Source organism: Acanthochromis polyacanthus, chromosome 19, assembly GCF_021347895.1.
Source record: "Acanthochromis polyacanthus isolate Apoly-LR-REF ecotype Palm Island chromosome 19, KAUST_Apoly_ChrSc, whole genome shotgun sequence".
NCBI classification, from domain to species: domain Eukaryota; kingdom Metazoa; phylum Chordata; class Actinopteri; family Pomacentridae; genus Acanthochromis; species Acanthochromis polyacanthus.
Genome location: NC_067131.1, coordinates 31,797,253 through 31,824,993, shown reverse-complemented (window position 1 = coordinate 31,824,993; position 27,741 = coordinate 31,797,253). Strand labels below are relative to the sequence as shown.

The 27,741-nt window shown below is 43.0% G+C and overlaps 2 protein-coding genes, 1 long non-coding RNA gene and 1 pseudogene across 52 annotated transcripts in view; 1 reads left to right on the top strand and 3 right to left on the bottom strand.

Moving 5' to 3' along the window:
• Positions 1 to 2,736: 2,736 nt before the first annotated feature.
• Positions 2,737 to 17,965, bottom strand: LOC127531008 (ataxin-2-like protein). The gene is given in 21 exon segments (XM_051939010.1): positions 2,737 to 2,820; positions 5,150 to 5,305; positions 5,672 to 5,706; positions 5,709 to 5,759; positions 5,860 to 5,977; positions 6,436 to 6,578; positions 7,320 to 7,485; positions 7,805 to 7,874; positions 7,982 to 8,058; positions 8,648 to 8,863; positions 10,370 to 10,431; positions 10,585 to 10,647; positions 10,795 to 10,893; positions 11,011 to 11,097; positions 11,176 to 11,567; positions 12,239 to 12,481; positions 13,005 to 13,096; positions 13,387 to 13,507; positions 14,450 to 14,471; positions 14,703 to 14,761; positions 17,874 to 17,965. Coding segments are annotated over 21 exon segments (2,448 nt in total).
• Positions 17,966 to 20,643: 2,678 nt separating this feature from the next.
• On the bottom strand, positions 20,644 to 22,620 carry LOC127531075 (uncharacterized). Its single transcript, XR_007937949.1, has 2 exons — positions 22,381 to 22,620; positions 20,644 to 21,308 (listed from the first exon to the last, which is right to left on the bottom strand). It is a non-coding gene; the product is annotated as an uncharacterized LOC127531075 (long non-coding RNA).
• LOC127531207 (uncharacterized) lies at positions 21,280 to 21,387 on the top strand (annotated as a pseudogene).
• Positions 22,621 to 26,251: 3,631 nt separating the features above from the next.
• LOC110965252 (cGMP-dependent protein kinase 1-like) overlaps positions 26,252 to 27,741 on the bottom strand; it is a 60,418-nt gene continuing 58,928 nt past the window's right edge. For 4 of the 50 annotated variants that reach the window (XM_051939353.1, XM_051939370.1, XM_051939368.1 and 1 more), the window contains 5 exons: positions 27,627 to 27,650; positions 27,491 to 27,522; positions 27,299 to 27,386; positions 27,019 to 27,034; positions 26,252 to 26,618 (listed from right to left, as the gene is read on the bottom strand). The gene's annotated coding sequence lies outside the window, so the exon portion shown is untranslated. The other 46 variants (XM_051939355.1, XM_051939376.1, XM_051939374.1 and 43 more) reach the window with 25 other exon arrangements.

The following is a 27,741-nucleotide window of genomic DNA, read 5'->3' as shown; positions in this document are numbered from 1 at the left end:
TTTTCCAAACTGAGGTACCTAGAAAGCTCCAGTTTGCTAAGTTATCACACAAGTTTGTGTAGAATGGAACCCAGGGCTGTTAGAACACTTCTGTGCAGTATTTCTAGTACTTTTAAGGTCCCAAACCCCACTCGTGAGAAGGTATCTGTTAATTTTTAGCATTTTTAGCAAGCCCCCATGGCCTGCAGAGTGTAGGGAAACACCTGGGGATGTTTGTGGGGCACTAGCTACATGCAGAGGCCTTGTTTACCAACTCACAGCTCTCTGGTATGTCTAGAGGCTGAGAAATAAACACTTAAAGATGAAAAAAACGCTGGCGAGGCTTTTTATAGCCCAAATTCTGAAAATTTCAGACCCCCATAACTCAGAAACTATTTGAGCTACAGGCCTAATCTCCCACCAAACTCACGAGCAAATTTGTATTCTACTGGTATCTTAGTGCACCTGGTGACTGAGAAAAGAAATGCTTTGTGCACTGCTGTCAGCATCAAGTAATGTGTGCTGATAAGAAGACGTATAAAGACACTATAACCTAGTAGTAACTTGACAGAGATGGAAGAGTTTGACATTTTAGAAAAAAGCTTTACTGGCTTTCTGATTTAGATTTTGATGCTGAGGTTAAACAACTGTTAGAGCAGCACTGTACTTTCCACAAAGGTCCACATGACATAAATCTCCACACAGACCCCGATGCACGATCGATATCAAGTCTTACAGTATCGCACACAACTACAACCCTGCACTGATACTGTCTGGAAGTTACTAGCTGCCACACAAGTCTCTGTCATGGTAGCCCATTGCTAGCCAAACCCCCACAACACTCATGACCGCAAAAACACCAAAAACTAGCTCAACAATCCACAAACAACACGAGTGATTTAACGCTCACAAAACAGTTTGGATATGAACATTAGTGTATAGCAAACAAGCACATCAGAAACCAACCAGCTAGCGTGTTAGCATGACACTTTGAGATTTTGTTGCCTTTGGACAGAGCAAAGCTAGCTGTTTGTTTCAAGTGTTTATGCTAAGCTAAGCTAACTGGTGTTTCATATTCATATAGAAATCCTCTTACCTCCGTCCACAGATACCTGGATCTGAGGGGCCTCTCTAATGGGGTCGGCCCTGTGATCTGGCCCTCTTCCTACGGCCCTGCTGAGCGAGACAAAGCTCACAAGAGCTTCATTCTGGCGGGTTGGGGGGCCTGCTGGGAGCAGGTTCAGACTGGGAGGAGCTGATGAGCAGAGGAGCTCTCCATGGAGGTCAGAGGTCACAAAAATGTCTCTGGTACACCAAGCTGTTGGGAAAATGCTGCATTAACTGTATCCCAGAAGACCTCATCTCTAATTTTAAGTATTATAAGTAAACTGGTTGATCTTTAGCCTTATGATGCATTCAATGTCTCTTGGACTTGGGTAAAGTATGTTACTTTGGCTTTTTAGCACCTGTCAATAGACATTTAGTTCAGTTAACTAAAGAAACAGAAGAGCAAAGGAAGTGCAAAAGGTGCATTTTCTATTGCTTTAGACTTTACACTTACCAAGTAGGAGATCACTTGGGTGTGCTGACTTACATTTTCACTCATCAAGAGATCAGGAATTCTGAGTTCTCAGTTTCCACTGAATGGACCATTATTCCTGCTTTAGCAGTAGAGCTGTTGTCTTTGTCTTCTGATTGACACGGATGGTCGCAGCACTTCCATTCATGAAACTCTAAACCTCACATTTGTTATCACTTTTTGTAAACATTGCTCTTTATCTAACCATTTAAATAGATGTTTTGCTACATTTAGTGAGATCTAAACTCTGAACTAGTCATCTGCCTTTATATTGAGAAGCAGCTGTGTAGATGTGGCACAAATTAGGTGTAAAGGAAACTGAATTAGTACAGCAACTAGTCAATAAGAAGCATTTACGCTATAGGCTGAAGTTATTGCAAACACCATGGATTATAGTTTGACATAATCTGCCTATTAGTAGTAGACTGAACTGGTAAATTGATGTTTATGTCCTACAATTTGGGTAACTTTATCCATCATGCTATTTCTGTATCTGTACATGTGAAGCGCTCCATGAAGTTTATCTTTTCTTATCTGCGATTACACTGTAAGATTCAGGAGGTTCAAAATTAAACTAAAATCTCAATATTCATGATCAAATTAAAGCATCATAGAAAATTTGTGAAGAAAGCAATATGAAGCAGTACACCAGGAGATTAATTTAAGAAAACAAGAAATAAAAATAGGCGCTTAGTATAAATGTGATCATGTAACATTTTACTGCAGGTCTAAACGGTCTTCAAGCAGAATATCAAATGTCCAGTTTAGCATCGTAGCATTATGGGTCCTTATTGTATTCTGTGTTGTTCCTTCTTACTATGAATTCATGTTTTAAAGTCATTCTGCTGATGATGTTTTAATATGCAGATGACTGTTTACTGTGCTGAGATCATTAAATACCATAAGGTTTTGATCATGTGTTCATAGTTGATGCACCTGAAGTCTCTGGCTGATCATCACTTTCACATTCCTCTCATTTAATCTCTGGTTGATACAGTCACTGCTAACCCTCTGATGCACAGTGTGGGTCAGGAGATGCTCATTTTACCCTGGATTTGGCTCACTTTGGACGCATGTTGCACATCAAAGGGTTAAAATGGCTTCAAAGCTGGGCTTGCGCTAGCTGATGGCCACAGCGTCATTGGCGATAATATGAGAAAAACAAACTTTTTCTCTCTTCAGGCGTCAGAAATGGTCGGAGCCACCCAAATCTTGATCACCATCCAGCAAAACGATGCTCCGATGGCGCCGTGGGGCACCGGCTAGTGCAAGCCCAGCAAAGATAGAACTCAGTGATGCTTTATGACATTTCTCATCCTGTTCTCTCTTTGATCCTGCTCAGGAGACAGCGACAGCACCGCCGTGATCGCCTGCTGCTGCTGGGGTCTCATCTACGGCACAAAGGGGGTCCCTGAAGGCAACTAGTCCAACCTGGAGTACCAGGACCGACTGGAGCGCAGCGAGCAGCTGTATGCTCTGCCACAGCCTGCTGCACTGACAGCATTATCCTAACATGCTGCAGCGGGGAGAAACGAGGCCACACACTCTGACACGTTGACGTAGAACTGGCTGGTCCGCTCAGTAGTACATCCATCTAGAGTGCTGTCACCGAGCACAAAGTGTGGCATCACATTTACCTGCAGGGGAAGCAGAGTGTCCTACTAACCCAAAGAGTCACAACATGATGCCGTCAGTGATGCTGGCGTATAAAGAGGGTCCCTCTAGTGACCGTTTGAAATGAACATGCAGAGTTCCACTGAGCAGAACGGATCCATGCTAATGTGAAACGAATACAAGAATTCCCTTTTTGTCAGCCTGACATAATAGCAAATGCTCAGTGAGCTTCAGGTTAAATGTGCACTTATTGTCTAATGAAAAATACATTTCTGGGTCTCATTATCTCTGTTAACAGTCACTTCATGCAGTGAAAAGAAAAGCTGCAGCAGCCCGAGCACAGTTAGCCATAGAATAAATGAAGCCAACAAAGCTTTGTAGTTGAGTTGAAAACTTTATTTTTTGGTCTTTGTTTTTTTATTTTTTTGTACATTTTTATTAATTATAGATCGAGTTTAAAAAAAAAGAAAAAAGAAAAAAAAAGCTAAAAATCCCCTCTTGTCTTCAATTCCCTCCTTTTCATGAGAACAGTCTGTGTTTCCATCTTAGTGAGGCGGATCAGACCCAGATCTGGGGTGGATGGTTCACTTTTTCAGGACAGCACCACATTTGGTACAGACATAGTATATGACCATACAACTGATTTAAGAGGAGTACCCCAAAAATCTGAGCCCTTAATACGGCAGATACAAAGTTACGTTCAAGGTCTACCCCCATTGTTTAAGGGTCTGCGGATTCAATACAGCCTTTTATAACAGTGTTATAAATGTTGGCCACCAGGGGGCTCAGATTTTTGGGGTACTCCTCTTAAATCAATTGTATGGTCATGTACTATGTCTGTACCAAATGTGGTGCTGTCCTGAAAAAGTGAACTATCATTTGACTTCTCCGCCTAACTATTTTGTTTTGTGGGACTTTCAAAAACCCACAAGGCTGAAAACACGTTCCGGGAAGATAAAGAGTCTGCTGCTGCTTTTTCCATCTGCTTTTCCCCTCGCCGACTGGCCTGTCCAGCACGGTGCCGCATGCCTCTTTAAAACAAAAGCTGGATAGCAGCAGGAGGTGGAACGCTGCTGCTGCTGCTGGACTCTGTCACCTTCATCTTTAGCATTAAAGGGTAAAGGTGAAGAACAGAACAGCAGCAGAATAAGGTGCTGTGACACTTTCTGTCCTCTTCTCTCCTCCTGTCATTATGCTGGAATTTCTTTTGACGAGTCGCAGTGATTCTGGGCCTCACATCCAGCAGGTGGGGTGGGGGGGTAGTTTGGACGTTGGGAGGGCAAAGGGGGCTTTAGGAAGTGAAGGAAGGGAGGGAAGGGAGGAAGGAAAGGGAAGGAAGCAGGGTGTGTTTGTACCTGCATCGCTGTGGGAGGCAAAACAAGAAAAACAGAAATTGTTAAACCGACATTTCAAGCCACAGTCACTATTTTTTGAGGCGGGGGTTCTTACCTGGTGGGTGTCCCATGTAAAAGTGTTGGTGTGCTCCTTGCTGGGGTCCGTGCTGGGGGGGCTGGGGGGGCTGCAGCATCACTAACTGGGGCTGACCGGGGGGACCTGACATGGCTCCCTGTGGAGGTGAAGACATGAACGACAAAACAACGGACACAGTTTAGATCAGTTATAAGCACACTTGAAATAACAGTGGACAGTCACACATCATCACAGTCTGGTGTTTTCCTCCATAGAGGAATTGTTGAGATTTTAGCAAGCTCTGAGGGGAAACCACCAGCAGCAGCAAAATAATGACTGAGAATGAAAATAGCAACTGATATTTATTTTATTTATTTGACCCAGTTTTGATATTTGGGTCAACATTTGTGTGTTAATAAAATAGTCACAAACAACAGGAAAAAGCACAAATTATTGTCAACAGATCCACAATCAGCTTGTTGCCCTAAAAAGACCCATTCTGAGCCATAAAACCCCCAAATGACACATTTTATGGTGAGTATGAAACCTGTAATGATGGAGACATACCTGTGCTATCTGCCCCAGGGGGTAAGTGGGTGGGATGCCCTGATGGCTGTGGATGCTGTAGCCCTGAATGGGGTAAGGCGGCATGTTGGGTGGGGGGGGTGTCCACAAGGGACCTGAGTGGTACCAGAACTGAGGCTGTGGGTCTGACTGGGCATTCTGAAAGGAAACATGGAGATCATCAATGAATGACAGCAGCTGATTCTCCAAAAGCGAGAACTAAAGCAGATGTGTGTTTCTGCTCTTATCTGAACTTTATCAAGTCACTATTTCTAAACACATCACTTCAAATGTAGAGTGAAACAGTTCACTGTGAATAACAGCAGAGGTAGAATACTTGGAGCTGCATAATGCTGGAATGTGTGCAGTAAAACACCACACTCATGGATCTGTACTTCCATAGAAGTACACCTGAAACAAACACTACCGACATGTTTGGAACAAAAACCTCCCACAGATGATACTGTCAGTGAGGAGGGACCACACAGGAAACAGTACAGAGAATGGTTTGTGTGGGGGTATCACCTGTCCAGGTGCAGCATGCTGTGGGGGGGCTGGTGGGGGGGCTGTGGCTGATGAAGTGCACCCGAGTGATGAGAGAACGGCTGTGGAGCTGCACAGAAAAGAGGAAATGATGTCAAAAAAATGAGAAGAGCAGTGCGATTTTATCCTTAAATGTGAATCTTCTGTCTTTCATTCTCATCAGCACTCACCATAGATGCCCTGCTGAGGTCCTTGAGCTGTGGGGAACCAGGGAGCTCCTGGTGGTCCAAAGGCTTGTGGGTGGGGACCTATCATCATGGCTCCACCCTGCAGCATGGAGTACATCAGCTGCAGAGGAGAACAACCAATAAGACACACTTACTATTTTTGCTTTAAATGTGGAAGCAATGGATTATTTTTGGACCTGATATTTAGCTTTTTTTCTGATTTTTTCCACCAGTAAAAATGTGCTACTTTGACTGTGATGCAACGGTTTCTCTCTCTCTGTAGTCGTTACCCTGTGGTCTGATTAGCTCCAGGTCACAAATAACAGCCTCCTAAGAACATGAACAGTTCATTTCACTGATGCAAACACATTTCAGTCACTCTCCATCTGACAGCAGGACGTGTGTATGTTGGTTAACGGTCTCCTTGGTGACTAATACCTGGTATCAGTCCTCAGAAGACCTCATCTTTATTAACCACTGCTGAATAACTCTCCAAAACAAATCATGACGGCTACCAAATGTCTGATGAACCACTTAAAGCCAACCAGCGATATTTAAACAGCAGGCTGGAGGTCCTACCTGTCCAGGGTAGGGTGTCATGGGCTGGATGAGCTGCTGCTGGCCGTACTGCTGGGGGTCGTACTGAAGGTAGGGATGGGGGTAGGGGGGCAGCATGGGGGGAGGTGAAGTGCTGTGGTCAGAGCGTGGAGCCGCTACTGAGCCTAGAGAAAGGAGAGAATTATTAGCAGGACAGCAACAAAGAGGAGACGCAGTGATGAGTAGAAAACAAGGCCGGCTTTGTGCTCTGCTTTGGTCCACAGGTGGGAGAAGTTCCCAAATAAGTAGAAAGATCATGAAGTGAGGCAGCACAAAGGGAGCCATTTTATATCAATGGAAAGCTTGGTGCTGAGAATAGTGGTGTAAAAAGCACGTCTGCAGCCAAATGATTCTTTCAGAGTGTTTTATCTCAGCCTGCTGTATGCTCTAGGAAACAGGGAAAAATAACGCTGATCTATCTGCAGCCTCTGATCTGAGAAGAGCAACACCTCAACAGAACCTGTCAAACTACTTTATCCTCATTAGTCTGACACAAATGAAGAAGCAGATTGAACAGACAGAAAGCTGGAACTGTGCAGCCCGACACGTCTACAACACACAGGAACACCGATCAAATCCTAACAGAGGTTTTCCTGCAGTCTCTGTGAAGATGACTTAAAGCCTTTACCGTGAGCTGACAGGAAATTCATTTCAGATGGAAACAACACACGGAAAAGCACAGACAGGGGCGTATTCCTGTTCAAAGGCTGCTATAGATCTATGATATTTTGCTGCTTTGTTGGGTTTCTCTCTGTAACACTTTAAGCTCTAGAACTGACTGCAGCTGAAGTGTCCAGAGATAAATGATGTCATGAATTGGTATGAACCTGAAAACTGAACAGCAGAGAGAAGAATGCTGCGTCTACCTTTGGTCCTGCGGTGTTTTCCCTGGCTGCCTGCAGACATGGGGGACTGGTACATTTGTTGAAGCTGAAAGACAGAAAAGATCAACGGCTTTAACACTAAGACAGAAACAATTAAAAACAGACTGAAAAACAGTGGATCATTCCAATCATGTTTGTAGCGCATTGATCACAGCTCAGCAAATGTTGTTTTATTAAAGTAAAAGCAGTCTTCTGAGGCGTCCTCTGAGTCTCTTCTTTGTTGGTATCTTGTATTTTTTGAGTGAGGACTAAATGAGTTAGCGCAGTCAGATTATTGAACAACATAAACTGCTAGTTGTCCGTTAGTTCAATAAAAACAGATGTTGTCTCATCAGGGATTCTCAGGAGAGAAACTGAACTTCAATGCATTTTCTGATACATCACTGAAGCACGCTCTATAAACTACTCAAACTTTGATCCTTTCTTTGATGACATTTGAAGGATTTAACAGGAACAAACAGGCTCACCATGTTCCTCTGAGCTTTGATCGGGTAAAACTCTTTAGCGTTGGGGTTTAAGGTGGATTTTTTCACTCTGCTGGAAGAGACAAAACAAGTGTGAGAAAAAAACATCAGATTGGCAATAAGTAAACCAATTGAAAGAGTTCACAGTGAAGAGTCTCTAATAGTTTCTTGTGAACTCACTGTGCCACGCCTGCTGTCGTCTCAGACCTGGCATCATCACCTCCTGGGGTCCTGGCTGGCTGACGGGCGGCTGGGAACTAAAAGAACAGAATAGATCAACTTTATTGTCCCACTAGAGAACTTTGTCTGGGGCAAAAGCGCTGCAGTCACATCAACATTGCAGCCTGTTCAATTAGCGAGTCCCCCAAAACCACAGCTTCATGGACACGTACTCCTTTGTCATCGAATACCGTTTCTTTGGTTTTGTTGCATTAAGAACAAGGTGGTTGTTCTCACACCAAGCTTTAAAATGATTGATCTCTTCCAGATGTCCCACCAGACGACCAACACCTCTCAGAAGACTAAGAATTACAGTATCATCAGAAAAGTTTAAAATGTAATTATTTGGCTGACTGTTCCTGCAGTCATCTGAATAGACGATCAAAAGAAAAGGAGAAGTAACGCCCCCTTGTGGCACAGCAGTGCTGCACCGTCTAGTGCTACAAAGTACAGAGTTAACCCTGACCTGTTGACATCTGTTAGTTAACAAGGAATTAAACCATTTCATTATAAACGGATTGACATTCATGCTGGAGAGTTTTGGTACCAGAAGCTTAGGACTTACAATATAAAACCAGAACTATAGTCTGCAAAGAGGCGACGTACACAGGCCTTTGGTTTCTCTACAGACTGCCTGTCTGAGAGGGCTGCTGTGGTGGAGGTGGAGGAGGTGTCTGCTGTGTCCTTGGAGGGGTCCTCAGTGGGAGCTGGAGGCTGAGCTTTGGGTTCTGAAGCGGGGTGTTCTGATGGAGAAGGCTTGGCAGCACCGGGCTGGGTGACCTCAGGGACGGCAGGAGGGTTTGCTGCTGCAGGAGGACTGGAGCTGCCAGCACTGGGCTGGAGCTGGAAGACAGACAAGCAGATGAGAACAGTACCAACTGATGACAGATAACCAGGATTACATTAGTTCAAGACTACAAACTAAAAACACGTCTTCTGATACCTTGTTTTATGTAATCAAGGGTTAAACCCCCATAATAACCAATGCACACAGCACTATACTGCAGCATTTTCAGGAAATCCTCAACTTCAGCTGCTCCATGTTGTCATGGAAACGTTGAACAGTCAGCATTTGTCTTTACAGCTCATACAGACTCTGCAGTAGTTCAAAGTGCAAATGTGTTGCTGAAGTGGAATATTCATTTCAAAGTGCAGAGATTAATACATTTAGTCTTTAAAGTTGGAGTCTACGACAGACAGCTTTGATGAACTACGACTATAAACAACATGTAACAGACTAGATGACAGTGTAGCACTGAAGATCAGCCAACAACACAATAAGAACGTCTTACACTGTTTTACAGACTAACAGATTGCTTCACTACCATGTCTGCATCATTTGGAATCCAGTTTAAACACATCTATTAACTAAGTCATGATTCCATTCCTTTATAATTAATTCTTAGCATTTGATGCCAACATGAGGAGTTTCCTGTCTTGGTTCAGCAGCACACTGAGCAGTGAGCAGACCAACTACAGCGTCGTGTTATAAATGCTAATGATCACATGAAGGAAGACACTTCTAGACGGTGTCTGTGCAGGTTCTCATCCATCAGCTCATGGTTATGCAAAGCAGTTTAAATCAATCCACTGGACTTTAACAAAGTTCCCTGAAGGCGTTTCAGCTCTCATCCAAGAGTCTTCTTCAGTTCTGGTGCTGGTTGTTGCCTCAGCTGTTGAACCTCTGTGAGGTGTGATCAGAGCTATTTTTATTCCAACGACCCAGACCCAGACTGGTGTGACCGCTAAACGATGGTCGTTGTGAGAGCCCACCGATACAACGACCATCGTTTAGCAGTCAGACGAGGTGGTTGGAATAACAGTAGCTCTGACCACACCTCACAGAGGTCTAGAACGAGCAAAACCAGTTTTTTTTTGGCTATAAAGCAAACCCAGAAAGTGGTCAAAAGGAGCCCGATACCACACTGACGACTCTGGAGAGCTACAATTAGCATGTGAACATTTGCAAATGTGGCTGCAGGGAACCTTGGTTTGTCAAACAACAGAGCACTCAAACAGCAGACGAGCTTTTTACATCTTCCTGTGAGTCACTGCCTGGCAGAGCTAAAGGCTCTGTGAGGGGGGGGATTGGAAGGTGAAATCTCCAGAAATGCATTTCAGTTTGGATGCACTCAGGCAGAAACTTTTGGAAACGATAACGTGCACATCCGTGTTCACGTTCGGAAGGACTGTTTGTGTTTTAAAATAAAAGCATTCATGTGGATGTAGTCTCATACATGAGATGTTTTCTGGGCTAACTTTGACATCAGTGATGTGAAGTGCACAGCCTCTTGATTGGTCACACATTTCTCACTTTCACACTTCACTCAGTCACAGTCCATCTCTTACCCTGCGTTTCTTGCCACATTTCTGCCGCTCCTCAATCTGTGACCTTTGCTGAACTGAGGGAGCTGGTGGAGGAGAGAGAACAACAGTTCATTAAAACTATGTGCACAGCTTCAGAAACAGAAAGGGGACAGAACGAGGCAAAGACAATGTGAGTTTTTATTTTTGTGTCCATCAGTTTGGAGGATTTAACTGGCACCAATCTAAAGTACACACACCTTTACTGCTCTTGCTTCTCTTGCTCTTGCGTTCTTTTGCAGCAGCAGCAAGAATCTCTTTCACTGTAAAGAGGACACAAATGGTAGCACCTCATTAGATCCGTCCTTCAATGACAGAATAACTGTCTGACTAAAGCTCATTACAGGCTACAAATGGTTTGGACTCTTCATTATTTTAAAGAGCAAAAACAGGAAGAAGGGGGACAGTACCGTCTACAGAGAAGAGATCTACAGATGTGTTCTGCACAGGCAGGGAGACAGACCATGTGTCCAAATAAAGGGGAGAACCTGGTTTAGGACAGCGAGTAGCTGCAAGAATATGAGAGAACAGAAAGTCATGTTACATTTTAGGCACAATTTATCAACAATAAGGGTGAAAATTTAAAAAAGAAAAAAACCAGCGGACTGAATGTGACTGAGACTGACCTGTGGACTGAGTGTGTGAGTTTGGAGTGTGTCCTGTCCTGCTCAGCCGTGGAGGTGTTTGGGCTTTAGGAGATGTTCTAGTTGAAACTGAAAGACAATCAAATCTGTGTCAGCAACAGACACAGATGTTACAGCTGCTGAAGCTATTCTGGACACAGCACTTACCTCCATGAACAGGTCTGCCAGCGTCAGAGAGCCAGTGGGGGAGTGAGTGGGGGGCAGGGGGGCCGGCTGGATGAGAGGCTGGGCTGGGTGCTGCAGGTGTGTACCAGCTGCTAGGACCAGAGCCTGGGCCTGGACGGGCGCTTCCCTGTGGGTGGTGAGCAGCGTAGGCTCCACCTCTACCTGACACAGGGATGCTTCGCTGTGACGGGGGGGCACCAGGCTGAGGTCCAGCAGCAGATGGGGGTCTGAGGGAAGAGGACGATGGAGGGGTGGAGCGGTAAGCTCCACTTAGATGACTGTGTGGTGGAGGCCCACCAGGACCCCTCTCAGCCCGCTCTGCCTCCCGCTGCATTCTTCTCTGGCGTTGAGGTAAAGGAGGGTACTTGCCCTCTCTGACAGAAGAAGAGCACATCAGACACATAAGAAACTATCAAAAGCAGCTGCTGCACACACACCTGAGGTTCAAACTTCATTTAACTTGGAAACAACAGCTGAAAAAAGAACGTCATTTCAGATCTACTTCAGTCAGATGACTTCCTGTGATGTGCCGACAGCAGTCAGGACAGGACTGATACTTTTAGGATAACATGAACAAAGAAGGCCAACATGCTGAGGAAGCTCATGTGATATTTAAAACCAGTGTGTTTTCACTTGAGTGTGACATCTGTGGAGATGATGTAAGTAACTCCAGCAGGTTCCATCTGTCTGAACCTCTGGCTTCTGTGTCCGTGGGTCAGACAGATGCTGGCAGGGCACTGGGGAGCGCTTCTTAAAAAGCTGCCTGTGGGTCTGTTTCTATGACAACAACATGTTGACAGCATGCTGCCACTCTAATCTATCTGATTGGTGGTCTGAAAAGGAGAGGCAGTGACAACAGGTCAGAAATATTGAAGATGAAACACTCAGAGTGGCTGCACAAAACATTTGCCATGCTCTGAAGAAAAGGGTGACGCTTTCAGTCATTTGTCTGTGCTGCATCCAGTCACTTCTCTGAGAACATGTATTGATGTGGGCAGGTATCCTTAAACATGACTACCTGTCTGACACATCTTTCAGCTCTCACCTGCTGCTGGCTCCAGGACTGATCCTCTCTCGCTCTCTGTCCCGTGGACTCTCACGGCCTTTCTCGCCATCGTTGCCGTCACGCACCACAGCGCTGTACTTGTCCTCCTCACTTCTGCCCTCCTCATTTTCCAGGTTGACACGATGGCGATACTGGGGGCTTGATTCGATCTCCCTGGCCAGGCGGGCGGCGCGTTCCTCCCTCTGTCGATAGGCCTCGGAGTCGTCCTTCACTAACGGGACACTGGGTGTTGACAAAGAAAGTAGAACAAAGAGAAAATGTAGGAAGGGAACAAAAAACTTGAAAACATTTGACAACAACTTCATATCTGAGCTGTGTGTGTCGTACAGTCACAGTTATTGAAATGTGTTTGCAGTCATTTCTCCCTCTTTGATTCAGAGCTCAATAAATCAGCATGACACAGTGCAGGATTGGAGGTTCAAACCTATAAAACACCAATAAACAGTGATTGGACATTAGAGTCTATTATGACTGCAGTTCTGTGAACAGACTCTCTTTTGACCTGTACTGATACCAGGGATGCTCACAATAGAATCTATACGATGAAAAATATGCAAGACACACATTCAAAGGTTTGTGGTATGAATAAAGTGTCACTGCTCACATTACATCAAACACCTGAAAACTGACACACACAAGAAAAGAAGTGTTTAAAGTGAGCAAACACACGTTGTGTAAACGGCTGGAAAATCACAAAAATGCATGCATTTGTTAGATAAAGCAACAAACCCATACGGAAACTTACGTATACATGGAGAGGCTGGAATCATACGTGGATGTGACGCCGTATTTCACTTCATTGTAACGGAACATGTCACTGGCATCCCAGCCGTTGGACTGAGGAGACAAACAGGGAGGTCAATGAGGTCATACAGTAACCAGCACAGTAATGCAACAGTAACAGTGGTGTGAGAGAAGAGGATGCAGAGGACAGGGTTAGACTGGATTCACTGTGGCCACCCCTGAAGGGAAAAGCCCAAAGTAGAAGAAGAAGAAGAAGAATGCGATAGTAAGAGGCAGTAGCTAAATAACAGGCTGCATGTACAGAGCACGGATAATTAAGGTTCAACTCTAATGTCACGCCATTCAATGGATTCTGGTGATTGAGGAGAGAAAAAGCAGCTCACTGCATCATTGTCCAAATCATAGCTCTCTCCGTCTCCTCCCTCCCATCGCTGCAGAACCTTCTCTTTGCGTTCTCCATTGATGCGGGTGGAGCTGATAGCTGAGTCTGTAAAGGTGTCTGAAATCACACACAAGCAGTCGGGAAATGATTCAGTGATCTAAAACTGAAGAGTTCATTTGCAAAAACAGATAAATTGTCAGAAAAGCTTATATTTTATTGTTTACTTGAGATAAAATCAATCAAACTGAAGATTTGACTCAGTAGAAAAATACATGACAAAATAGAGAATAAATGAATTATTAGTGTTACTATTATTATCTAAAGTAAACAATAAAAATGAGTTTTCTGAACATTGATAAAACGGAGTGACCTGTTTTTGCAGATGAACTCTTCAATCGGTTTCTTTGCCCAGACTAAGGTTTGCTTTATAAATGCTGGAACATTAGGACCATTTATTCCTTTAACTCCACTGCAGAAAATGCAAATGAATTACCATTCCCCCTACCGGGACACCCCCACCACACCCCCAATCAAACAGAACACCTGAAAAACAGTTTTTTCTGTTTGCTGTAGTCACTGATCCTCGGCCTGTTACTGTTTCATTCCAGTTGCAAACAGCTGGGAGACAGAACACTGAAAACTAAACTTTGACCATCTCAGTTTGTCCTGTGAAATAAGCTGCATCCGTCTGTGTGCTACAATTCTACAATTCTACAGTTCTACAGTTCTACAATTCTACAATTCTACAGTTCTACAGTTTCATTATCAGACGCTTTTGTCCAAAGCGACGAACAACAAAAGCAAGAATTCAGACAGAAGGAAAAACCTGTAGGAAGAGCAAAAAGTGCAAAAAGTGAGATTGGTCAAAGGTGTTTCTGTCGGTAGCTCAGGCAAAAAAGTCCGTGACGTAAACATGCAGAGAAGTTGTAGGATGGCTCAGAAAAGCACGGAAGCTCTTTGAGAGGCACAAGCCTTTTAGAGGTAGAGGCCAACGATTCCACTGAAAGATGTTCAGTCGAGGCCGGTGGAAAACGCAAGCTGGAGGACTCACAACTTTTTCTACTCTTTTGTAACTCACAGACACATCTCTCCAACAGAGACAGCCTCAAAACTCTGAATGAGAAGCGCAGCCACGACCACAGTCAGAACATTCGCTGCTTTCGCTGTTGCTTGTATCTAATTTCGCATTTCACGGTCTTTGCTGTCACATCCTGTTTCTGTATCACTTGCAAATATTGGTTATCATTACGAAGAACTGCTGGTGGATTTGTCCTGAAAAAACGCATAGTTTTATCCCCACTGAGCTTGTTTTCTTACCTTTGCAGATCTTTGTAAGCAGGTCTGAGGGGTTGAAGACCATCGTGATGTCCTCTCTCCTGCTGGGATGATGTTGAGATCTCCTCTTCACTGCGCTGGATCCAACTCACACTGAGAATGAGACATGGGAAAGGTGGCAGATATATAAGGAGGAGACGGGCCATCGTTGCTCTCGGCAATAGGCAACAGACAATGGTCATTATCAGTGTAAAGTACATCTGCAGTCCTCATCACAATCACTCAGTTTTCACAAAAATGTTGCAGAAAAATGAAACTCTGGGGTCTTATTAGAAGTGGACAAACATTTATCAGTACAAGAATAAGTCTCTTAAAGTGTTTTTCCTTCATTTTATACTATTTTCTTTAACTGGATGCTCATGGTTTGACTGTTGGTGGTCAGAGGGGATTAACAGCCACGCTTCCATCAGTCTGCCCCAGGGCAGCTGTGACTACAAATGTAGTTTACCACCACCACAGTGAATGAATAATGGATCCATTGTGAAGCGCTGTGAGTGGCCAGAAAAGCGCTATATAAATCTAATCCATTATTATTACTATGATTATGATTTTGGCATGTCCCAGACACTGCTCTGCTAACCAATATCTTTGTTGTTTTACATTATTTAGAAAATAAAGTTCAACTCTTGCAGATTTTATAGAGGAACAAAAGATTTGCCATGATTTCAGAATTCAAATACTTTTTCCATGAACTAAAATAAATTATTGAGAAAAGGACCAGAAAGAGTTCTGAAAATGTACATTTTACAATCACTATGGAATTGAATTTATTGATTCTACTCTGAAATAGTGAGTGACAGGGACGTGTTTTTCTGTGTGCACGTACATTTTCTGCTTGCAGTTCATCTATAAAAAGTGTGGGAGCTTGGCCAAGATGCATTTCTGAAAGCATGACATCTACTTAATACAATGAATGACATTTGGTGGAAAACTGAAACTTTTTGGGGGAAATGGCAAAATCCAAAAGGACTTTATATTGACCCTGAAAGTTTAAGCAGCTTAAACTGTGTGACTGTAAATGAGTGAAACTCTCCAAGCCAGTCAGTCCAGTTTCAGGTTCACCTCACTTCACCTTCATGAAGGCTCGTTGTTGACTTGAAGCTGTGCCTCATGTGCACATCAATGGTAAATCAGCCCACCATTGTCCTTGGGAATTACAGGGGGTAAAGCCATACCAGGATTTTTTTCAGCCCCACAACACAGAAGGATCTAAAAGACATTCCAAAGTGACGACGTCCAAACTGCAGAATTAGCATCTCTTCATTTGTAAATGCGGCCATCCAGCACTCTCTCTCCTCATACTTAACGCCTTATTTTCTGTTTGCTGATGGACACTGTGCTTTAAATGTGAAGTCTCTTTTACACCAAAAACATCCATCCATCATCTTCTTATTCCTCACTGGGGTCATGGGGGGTGCTGGAGCCTGTCCCACCCTGACAGAGGACCAGTACACCACAAACAAACAGGAGGATTTGGAAATGCGTGTGTGTCTAATTTTTGCTTTTTGAACTGCATTTGTTTCACATCGGCTTCTACAAATGAGCAAGGTTCTGCTCAAGGTTTGTCCTGGCTTCTGTTACGGTTCACGAGTGGAGTGGAAAAGACTTTGTCTGATCAGAATAAATAAACTATATTTCAGCGTAGTGTAACTCTGCAGCAGTGCTGTGCTCAGAGAGCTTTGTGAGCTCAGCACTTCTGACTGCTTCTCCCTCTCTTCCTCAGAAGCTCATAGTTCGCTGTGGCTCTGGTGACCCTGACCCAAACATTAGTTCTGCTGCTATAGGCTCTGAGCTCCTCTGTTTATTACACATGGATTTTCTGTATCGTCTGCACGTCTCTCACTGTGTGTCCCCTGTCTCTGTCTGTCTCTGTCTCCAGAGCAGAGGTGGTCAGAGGTTGCTGTCCAGGTCCACCGTAGGGCGCTGCTGCAGGTTCTGCTCCACCCTGCTACTTCCAGCTGCTCACTCACACCAAACTGCTGATTCTGGACACTCTGGGGACCAACTAAGCTCTGGAATTACTGACATTATGTCAATAAATCACGTGAAACGGTATACGTATCTTTGTGCATTTTTAAGTGGGTATACGGAAATTTGGAACATTTATAGTGGGTATACGGTGTATAGCTGCGTATCACGTAGACTACACCGCTGGGTGTGATTAAGATTCAGATATGAAAATAAAATCAAACCCATTGTTGCAATAGTTTTTCCGGTTGTAGCACATCTGTTTGAAATATGTTCTGAGTGGCACGAAATATCCTCCGCTTGAAAAACATGGGTTTGAATTTCGTTGTATGCAGCACGAAAAACATGAGAAAATCATGTTGCTGTGCACGAAACCATAGATTAATTTACGTGACAGTTTCATGAATCCTTGTGAGACCGGGTTGGTTCATAATGTAACATTTTAAATGTTGAGATTCATTTTGCAAATCAATGGACAGGAGACCATTTTTGCCATTGTTTAGGATGACTTGCTTAGATTTAAAAAAATGAATGCGCACAAAAAGATATTGTCCTCATAAGGGTTAGAAATGTTCAAAGAAAACACACTGGTACAGCACCAGATATGCTTTTGGATAAATTATTCTTCCACTGGCTAACAATTTCATCTACAGATCTATTTATTCTTGAGAGGTAAACATGGTGAAGGGCCCTAATGTGAACTGGGTCAGTGCTGTGCAGCACTGCAACATGTTCCATAAAAATGAAGAGGTCTTTAAAGTACGCTGACACCACTCTATTCAGTTCCCCCCACAATCTTCAATTCTTTGATTGTGAACACTACGTCCAGCCATAAAACGTCCTCTGTTTGCCCCTCTATTCTCGATCATAAATCTCCTAATATCAACATTCTCCCTCCCAGCATCACCCGTGACATGATGTGGGAGTCCAAATAGATCAACTGCACCCTGGAAAAGTTGCAAGGCAGTTGATGCTCTGTTGTCTGTGCAACATCTCAGATTGGTAATGCAGCGACTATAGCCATCAATGACAGACGAATCCCCATGGATTCAGTTTGGGATTTGTGTCAACATGCCTGGAATAAAAAGAGATTTATTGTTGTTGTTATTTGGGTGCAGGTTAAAAGACATGTTTCCTGCCCCCTCCCCCTCCCCTCCCCCTCCCCTCACTGCCTCTCACCACTACCTGCCCCCCTCCCCCACTGGATTACTCATCCTCCGGCTGGTGAGGAAGAGGAGGATGAGGAGGAGGATGAAGAGCTGCTGGTGGAGAGACATCAGAACACATGAGGACGGCTCTCTCTCTCTCCTCCTGGTCGTGAGGATTTTCCCGCATCAGTGGGGAAGGGGCTAGTTGCTGACATCACAGTGTGTGTGTGTGTGTGTGTGTGTGTGTGTGTGTGTGTGTGTGTGTGTGTGTGTGTGTGTGTGTGTGTGTGTGTGTGTGTGTGATTCTCATTCATAATAACAGCAGAGTCTCTCCCTCCACCAGACTCTCGTTCTAAACAGTCAGGACATTAAACATGACATCATGATGATGTCATCGGTGAACTGACCACCATTTTGATGATGATGTAAATATCAAACAGGTCTGATGTTTTTATGTTCAGAACGATTAGAACCCTGAACCCATAATTAGAAGGTCCACCTGGAGAAGATGCTGACGCCCCTGAAGTCCTTCTTCAGTTTCATCTCCAGCGTGAACCAGCAGGTGGCGCTCCACCCGTCTGACCTGCCGTCTGTCAGAACTCTGTTTACTTTGGGTTTAGGATTTGTCAGATCCAGCATAAAACTCTGTTCAAGTCTTGAAGCTGCAGTTCCAGCGATGACCACTGGAGGCTCCAAAACAAAGTCAGAAACATCTGGAAACGTCCAAATTCACAGCTGGAAAAAACATATCTGCACGACTGAAAGGATAATTTCCCCTTTTTCTGTCACCTCTCTGAGGATCCTTAGTGAAGGCAAAAATGCCGCCCCCCCCCCCCCCCCCCCCCCCCGAAAAAAAAAAAAAAAAACTAAATCTGGAAGGTCCAGTCACAAAATATCTAAATCCATTCACTAGAGAGGGAGGACACCAAGACTCTATGACTCCTCTGAAGGAGAAAGAGACCAGAGAGGGAGGCCACTGATGTTATTTTTATTGTTCCAGTTTATTTCTTTACTCCTCGACTTTACTTTATTTCCTGATTCCTGCAAACAGAGAGTCTTTGTGGATGAATCAGAGGATTCAAACTGCAGCTCTGCTCGGTGCTTGATGAATGTCTGGACTCACTGTGTTAGAGCTGCTCATCAAAGCAAATGTGGATCAAACATCACCATGGAGTGAAGATTAACCAGGAAAATCAGTCTCTGTTGCATTTTGATAAATAATACATGTGGTGAGTAAACAGTAACTCAGTATGGAGGGTAAACGTTGCAGAGGGAGGGCTCTACGGCGTTCCTCTGATTGTCGGCTAGAAAGGGACATTGGTTTGGTCTGTTTAGCTCCAAATAAAACAAATGAAAATCAATCTAGAACAACCACTGGATAAAACTGCAACTAACATTAATTTAGTTATTAACATTATTTTACATCGTTACACCATTAACTCACTGCAGGGGGTTGAAAACACACAACAGGAATGTCAGTCTGACTGATGTCGGTCAGACACTTTAAATATTTCTTTAAAATTAGAGAAAGAAAAACTCTAAATCCTCACAGTAGCATCAGAGGGACAGTTTAAACTGCTGCTGGGGAAACACCGTCATCACGTGACCTAATTGGAACAACCAGGCTGTCCTATTGGCTGCCGAAAACTCGACAGTGTGAATTGGAACAAGCGAGCGATGTGATTGGCCGAGCCGAGTGAACAACCCGGAAGTGATGCTAACGGCACCGTGACAGAGCTGTAGTCCCAGAAACAGCGGCGGGGGTTCGAGTCCCGCTGACGGCTCTCTGCTGCACGTCTGTTTCCCGACCAACCCGTCTAATAAAGCCAACAAAAGGCCAAATATAACTTTAAAAAGCTCGAATATTGATTTAATCTGGATTAAACTGAAACAAATCTTTTGTTGATAATCTTATGACATCATTTGAGGCATTTTAAGAATATAGGCATAAAAATATTAGTGGTTTCTGTCATTTTTCACTGAGGTAAAGATAACAAGAAAATATGAGTTTAATATTTATCAGCTGCTTATAGTTTTTATTGAACGAGAACAAAATTACTAATAAAAAACGTCACTTCCGGTGACGACGTCTGACACTTTAATGAAACGTCAATAAAGTTTAAATAATCAGATATTAAATTAAAACCAGCCTGTCGTTTTAAACTCTTCACATAAAACAGCAGACAAATGTTGACGTTAGATCATGTCTAGATCTTTCTTGTTTTTTTTTTTATCCCCGCGAGTCTGACTTTTGATTCAGCCAGACTCCTTTTAGAAATTCTCTGATTTTACATTTTCGTGTTAATTAGTGACTAATAAAAACTATTACAACTTTTGGGATGTTTCTGAATCGTGTTGGATGTTTTAATGAATTCGGCGGATAAACAAAACATCAAAAATAATTCATGTTTAAATGAAAATACATGCAGTTTGTTTTCTGAGGAGCGAATCCTGGAGGAGAAACTTCTGGTTTACCTGAAAGTATCTGTTTTTAAAGTAAAATGTCAGATTTTTAAGCATGAAAATAAACTGCAGTTAAATCAGAGCGGCTCGTTTTGAAGTAGAATCATGAAAATAAAGAATTAAAAGCATTAAAACAGAATGTTTATCTAAAATTAAAGTTTGGAGGAGAATAAGACTCACCTGCTGCTGCCTGATCACACAGCGACACCTGGCGGACACACAGAGGAACTACAACGGCTTCACTTCCGAGTCATGGTACGATTGTGTGACGTCGAGTAGCTGTAGTTTATTCTGTTATTCTATTATTTTATTCTATTCTGTTGTAAATAAAAGAGATGAGGACATCCAGAAGGAGCTTATCTTTATTTTACCTCTTCATGAACAACAAAATTGACTGATTTCATACAAAATCTTTATTTCTTCTCTCTTATTTTCATTTATAAACAAAATATATTATTTTATTTAAATGTTAAGAAGCATTTAGAGCAGGAGAAATTAGTTAAATGAGCTGATGTGATTTTGTAAAGCCGTGAGTTCAGTTTGTGGATAAATTAATGCCGCTTAGATCCACAGTGAGGACAAAAAAATAAATAAAATAAATAAAATAGATAAAAGTTGAAGCAGAACAAACATGGGTGGAGAACCGGGTTCTGCTGGTTCTGATCCTCTGTTTGTCAGTTTGTTCTGCAGGCAGCAGGAGGGTCTCTCTGTCTCAGCGGCTCTGCATACAAATCCCAGACTCCTCCTCGGCTCAGTGTCACACAGAAACCCGTCCAGAGTCCAGAACCAGGCAGCGGGTCGAGGAGAATTTCTGTTTGAGTGGCTGCAGAACTTCCAGTTTGGCGCTGATCTGTGTCCAGGGCTGGTTCTGGTCCTCTGCTCTGCTGGTTGGAGGCTTCAGAGTGCTCTCAGACCCGAACCCCGCAGTTCCGTCAGATCCAGCTGTTCCCTGAAAGCCTCCTCAGAGTCTGGTTGCTGATGTGTTGCAGCTTGTAACACATGTACTAAACTGGGAACGATACAGAGAAGATTAGCATGGCCCCTGTAGTAAGGATGACACGCACAATCGTGAAGCGTTCCTAATTTTTCGCTTTTCATAAAAACATTTTGTAACCCTAATTACTATCTTAATTAAAAAAAATTATCCTAAATTTATGTGATATTTTTTCGTTTTGGTGAAACAGCGCCACCCTGTCTGCATCGGTGCAGCTCAGGCGGAGAGCGGTACTGCAGCGGCTCAGACACAGGGAGGCGGAAACAACGAAAGAGTACAAAATGACAAGAACAACGGCTGACGTTCAGTGACAATCATGAAAAGAAATCTGTTTCATCAGAAATAAATCGCAGAAACTGCAGGAAACGTCCTGATGTACGGTCTGTGAAGGTAATGTCTCCACAGCCGGATTCCGTTCACTTTCTGTCCATTTTACATTCATGTGAAACAACGATGAAGTAGCGGTGAGCGAGAGGATAAAATTAAAACTGAACATAAATACGCATTCTGCCCTAATTTCGATCATTGCCGAATGAAAGACGAGATTCACAAAAGTTCCACAAAAGTTTCCCCGTCTTATTTCACTCATTAGCTGGTCAGAAACCGAACTGTGTCTTTATTCTGCCAGTTTTTTGAACGGAGCTCGGCGGAAACTGACGTCCGTTTAGCGTAAACAGCGGAAATATCACACACTTCAGGCAGCGTCCTTCAAAATAAGAGTCAGAGTAAATTCTCTGATTTTCTGCCCAAATAGTGACTAAATGTTACTAATGCATCAAATTAACTCGATTTAATCTACCAGGCTGACAATGAAACGTCAGATCCAGCTAATAACTGCACAAAGAGCTAATTTCAGGAAGCTGCTCGGTGCTGGAGGTCTTCCGTTCTCCAGACTGAAGCTAAAAGGTGAAGGTTACCCGAGGTCAAATCAATTAACAATCCGGTGATTATTAACAAGTAACCACCGTGTTTTAAACAATGTCAAAACTTGCCACGCTAATTACTAAATCAAACTTAACTTGTTGGCACATCTTTTGACGGACTAAAAGTTAACATTTTAGAAGTTAAACTGCTGTTAGCCACTAACCTGAATGCTAATGGAGTTCTGCTTCCATCTGTTTACCGGAGCTGACCTTCGTCTCTCCGCTGGAACATCCACTCCTCATTACGGTGCTTAATGGTAAAAGTGAGTCCTTTAGCCCAGAGTCCCGTTAGTTACCGTTTAATTAACGTCTTACGGCTGATTGATCCGAACCGAGCGGCGCTACGGAGAAGGTGAAGTTCCCACTGATGGAGGAAGCTGCATCCGGCGCTGTTTTTCCCAAAATAAAACAACATTAAAGAATCCTGTGGTGCTCGGAGCTGCAGCTCAAAATTAAAATCATTCCGTTAAATTCTGAAACTTACATTAAGCAAGTGAAAGGCTGTTGAATGAATTTGAAATCTAAAATATTGTAAAAATCCAACTAAATGTGAAAATATTTATCAAAGTAAGTTGTGGTTTGGTGTTGTCGCTAGCTTTACTAGCTGCTTGATAGCATTTTAGCTAGCAGCTAGCTCGTTCCATGCATGCTAACTAACAGAGCTAACAGTTATTTATTTTTATACAGTCTGTAGCCAACAGGAGTGGGAGATTTGAGTCCCAGCTGAGACAACACAGAGTTCAGTTCAATGTTCACACTGTTAAAGGATGAAATATTTGTAGAAGTTTTGTTTGGAAACTGTTTTGTCAGCTAGATTTAGCCATGTTTTCTCAAAAGTAAAACTCACATTAAAGAGTCCTGCAGCGCTCAGAGCTGGAGGAGGATACATTTTTGTGTCCAGTGATTTATTTTACACTATTTCCAATGATAGATTTCTGCAACTTGAAAGACAGCTACTTTAGATAAAACTGGGCTTGTAGCACATCATCTGCCTTACAACGATGGGAAAGAGGCATTGTTTATGTTTTGACAACCTTTATCTAATGAGTTATTGATGCTGGAAGTCTGAATCTGTGAATATCTTTCCAACTTTACTGAACTCGGGGCCACAACCACCCAAGGAGTGGTTTATTTAATTTAGAAAAAAGCATTTAGTCATACTTAAAGCTTTCAGTGCTTTATTAACACAAAACTAAGAGTTCTGTATTGTTTTATGATCACAGGTTCTGTCTAAAAAGATGTGGCATCATTTTAAACAGTGAAACCAAACTAATAAATGTAATGACCAACCTGTGTGTAATACTGGATTCTGCAAAAACAAACAACTGAACGCACAATACTGGACAAAGAAAGTCTCTACAGATATTTTCCCATCTAAATCTTATCTTAACACAGTTAATGTATTAACTCATTTATGTGTGTATGAATGGATTTACTGACTTATTTATTTAGTACCGTTAACATATCAGAGTTCTGAGTGAGTTTTTCTTTAGATAGGAAAAGGTCATTTATTGATCACATATAGGCTATTAACCCTTGTATGGTGTTCGGGTCTGTGGGACCCGTTTTCATTTTTATATAATTTTATAAGAAAAATAATACGATAATTTTTTATTTCAAACTCAGATTCACTGGCCTTGGCTCATTTTCTGTGAAGAACATATATCACAACACATTTTCAATGACAACACACCGTACACCCCCCTACGCATTTATGTTACATACAGGGTGTTCGGGTCCACTGGACCCGGGGCCAATAAAAGTGGAAGTTTTAGGTCTTGTGCATCTGCTCTCTGCCCTCCTCCTGTCTGGGCCTGGTGTGTGGGTGTGTAGGTGTGTGTAGGTGTGCGTGTGTGCGTGTGTGCGTGGTGTGTGCGTGTGTGTGTGTGTGTGTGGGGGGGTGTATATTTCTGCCCTGCAACTCCTGCACAGCTTTGCAGCATTGCTGCAAAATTCAAGCACCAACACCTGCTCTCCAGGAGCATCAAAAACCAGAGATCATCGTGGATTACAATGCCTCAAAAGGAGGTGTGGACAACATGGATAAGCTGGTGACTGATTACAGCTGCAAAAGGAGAACCCTACGCTGGCCACTGGTGATATTCTTTTACATGTTAGACATATCAGCATACAATGCCTTTGTCATCTGGATGGCACTGAACCCAGAGTGGAGCAGAGGGAAGCTCCAGAGGAGGCGACTCTTTCTTGAGGAACTGGGAAAGGCACTGGTGAGGCCTCAAATACAAAGAAGACAACATGTTTCAAGAACCCCAGCCTCTGCAGCAATCATGAGGAGGATTCAGGACGAGAATGCTGGTGCTCCATCCACCCAACCTACAGAACCACCACCTGCAGAGTCTGAAGGGTGTGATGCTATTGCAGTTTGGTCTGACATTCATGTCTTGTGAGAGAGAAGAGAGTTAGTAAAATTCCTGATCTTTTCAAAGGTTGCAGCCAGCAACAGCAAAAAGAAGCGCTGCGAAGTGTGTGGACCCAAGATGGACAGAAAAACACAATATACATGCATCAAGTGCCAGAAATACATATGCAACACACACACAGTAAAACTCTGCCCCTCATGTGTTGTATAGGTGTGAAAAAACAATGTATTCAATGAGGCTGATGTGTTGTCCAGACAGACATGTTTACTGCATGTGTTCAGCCTCTGATGTTTAAACTGATCGGAATGGGCTAAATTTCTAATGAAATTCAAATAAATAAAAGTCAGTAGTTATGAAAAACCTAGCTTCATCTGTGAATTTGTTTATTGTTTCCAATCTTACCTTGATTATAATTGATTTTCTTTTTTTAAGTACTTTTTATTAAAAAACTAACAAAAAACGAGTAGCACTTTTATTCATAAAAGTGATCTAACAAAGGTAAAGAGCAAATATTTACCATTTATGTTGTTTATATTGCTTGTAATTGAACTGAGGAAAACATCTGTTGAGTATTTTACCATAAAATTATTTGATTGTGTTGAATTGAAAACCCCAAAATGCACCGGGTCCACCAGACCCGCGAACACTGGCTGTGTAACAAAAATATGAACACCACACAAGGGTTAAATAAATGATATTTTAAAAAATAAAGCATTTAAAATACTATTAAACACCTTATGCATTTATTGAGTCAGTAAAATCCTGTAGAGTCTACGGCCACATTAGTCTGACTATAATCATCCTCTGGTAAATTCACAACCATGTACTGATGTCTCTTACCAAAGGGACTTCAGGAGATGATTAGATGATGATAAACTGTGACCTGCTGGTTGGTTCTCTCTGTTCTCATGTTTCTTACATGTTGGTCTCCTGATGCTGCCTTACTTCAGTCTATGAGCAACAGAAAACACAGTTTGCCCTGTACCTATTGCCAGGGTTCCAGTCTTCCAGTCTGTGCTTTTGAAAACGTTTTTGCTTCTTTGGACGTGGTGGAGTTTCAGGTGTAGACATTTTTAAACACACGGAGCAGCAGCGTCTGTAACCAGGAAACCCGTGACAGAACCATAGGACGCACAGAGAAGTCTTTCTGCTGGACCTCCATCGGGTCCTCACTACATAGGTCCTATGAAGATGAAACTGGCTGCTCTTAATATTTCCTGTGTTTTATTTTGTTCATTATGCAGTTTTAATGAGTGTGTGACAGACGTGTAGATGAAATCCTGATCAATTTGAGTCCTGTATTGAATCATTATTGAATCAATATGGGACACAAAAATTAATTGTCAAATAAAGGACGATTCCGTATTTTAAGGAAGGGTGAAAACCCTAGTCTGAGCTTTAAGGGTGCTGATTCGAATCCAGCTGGAAACAACATGGAATAGATCATTTAATCCCGTTAAAATATCATATTTCTTAACTGTGGCTTTAATTAAAGCAAACATAAAAATTGAACGCTTTTTAAAAACTAAATTAGTATTTTAAAAACTTTCATTTAACACTCAGTCACTTTATTAATTTTCAGACTGAAAGTTTGTGTTCAGGTTTTTTCGTTCTGCTTTTATTCAGTTCAAAGTTGAAAAACCACAAAACAACGTTTTTATTTTACGGCTTTATTCTCTGAACAGAACCACAGCTTTGGCAAAGTTTTAGTCGTAACAGTCGAGACCATAAAGCTTTCTGAACGGACGGAGGATTTCTTCAGCTACCATGGCAACCACTGTAAAAACAACAACAATAATAATCATGATAATAATAATGATCAGGACAGCTGAATCATCATATTTCAAATATATACAAATAAATCAAGCTTCACAAAATCAGAACCACCAAATATCATAAATATCATGAAGAAGTTAAACACGAACACGAATCCTTCTGGTCCGAACACGTCTCTGACTCATCGATGGTTTTCATTAACAGCCTGGTCACCTGGTTACCTAGTTACCTAGTTACCTGGTCACCTGGTCACCTGGTTACCTGGTTACCTGGTCACCTGGTTACCTAGTTACCTGGTCACCTAGTCACCTGGTTACCTAGTTACCTGGTCACCTGGTCACCTGGTTACCTGGTTACCTGGTCACCTGGTCATCTGGTCACCTGGTTACCTGGTCACCTGGTCACCTGGTTACCTGGTCACCTGGTTACCTAGTTACCTGGTCACCTAGTCACCTGGTTACCTAGTTACCTGGTCACCTGGTCACCTGGTTACCTGGTTACCTGGTCACCTGGTCATCTGGTCACCTAGTTACCTGGTCACCTGGTCACCTGGTTACCTGGTCACCTGGTCACCTGGTTACCTGGTCACCTGGTTACCTAGTTACCTGGTCACCTAGTCACCTGGTTACCTAGTTACCTGGTCACCTGGTTACCTAGTTACCTGGTTACCTGGTCACCTGGTCATCTGGTCACCTAGTTACCTGGTCACCTGGTCACCTGGTTACCTGGTCACCTGGTTACCTAGTTACCTGGTCACCTAGTCACCTGGTTACCTAGTCACCTGGTTACCTAGTTACCTGGTTACCTGGTCACCTGGTCACCTGGTTACCTAGTTACCTGGTTACCTAGTTACCTGGTTACCTGGTCACCTGGTCACCTGGTTACCTAGTTACCTGGTCACCTGGTTACCTAGTCACCTGGTTACCTAGTTACCTGGTCACCTGGTTACCTAGTTACCTAGTCACCTGGTTACCTAGTTACCTGGTCACCTGGTTACCTAGTCACCTGGTTACCTAGTTACCTGGTCACCTAGTCACCTGGTTACCTAGTCACCTGGTCACCTGGTTACCTGGTCACCTGGTTACCTAGTTACCTGGTCACCTAGTCACCTGGTTACCTAGTCACCTGGTTACCTAGTTACCTGGTTACCTGGTCACCTGGTCACCTGGTTACCTAGTTACCTGGTTACCTAGTTACCTGGTTACCTGGTCACCTGGTCACCTGGTTACCTAGTTACCTGGTCACCTGGTTACCTAGTCACCTGGTTACCTAGTTACCTGGTCACCTGGTTACCTAGTTACCTAGTCACCTGGTTACCTAGTTACCTGGTCACCTGGTTACCTAGTTACCTGGTTACCTAGTTACCTG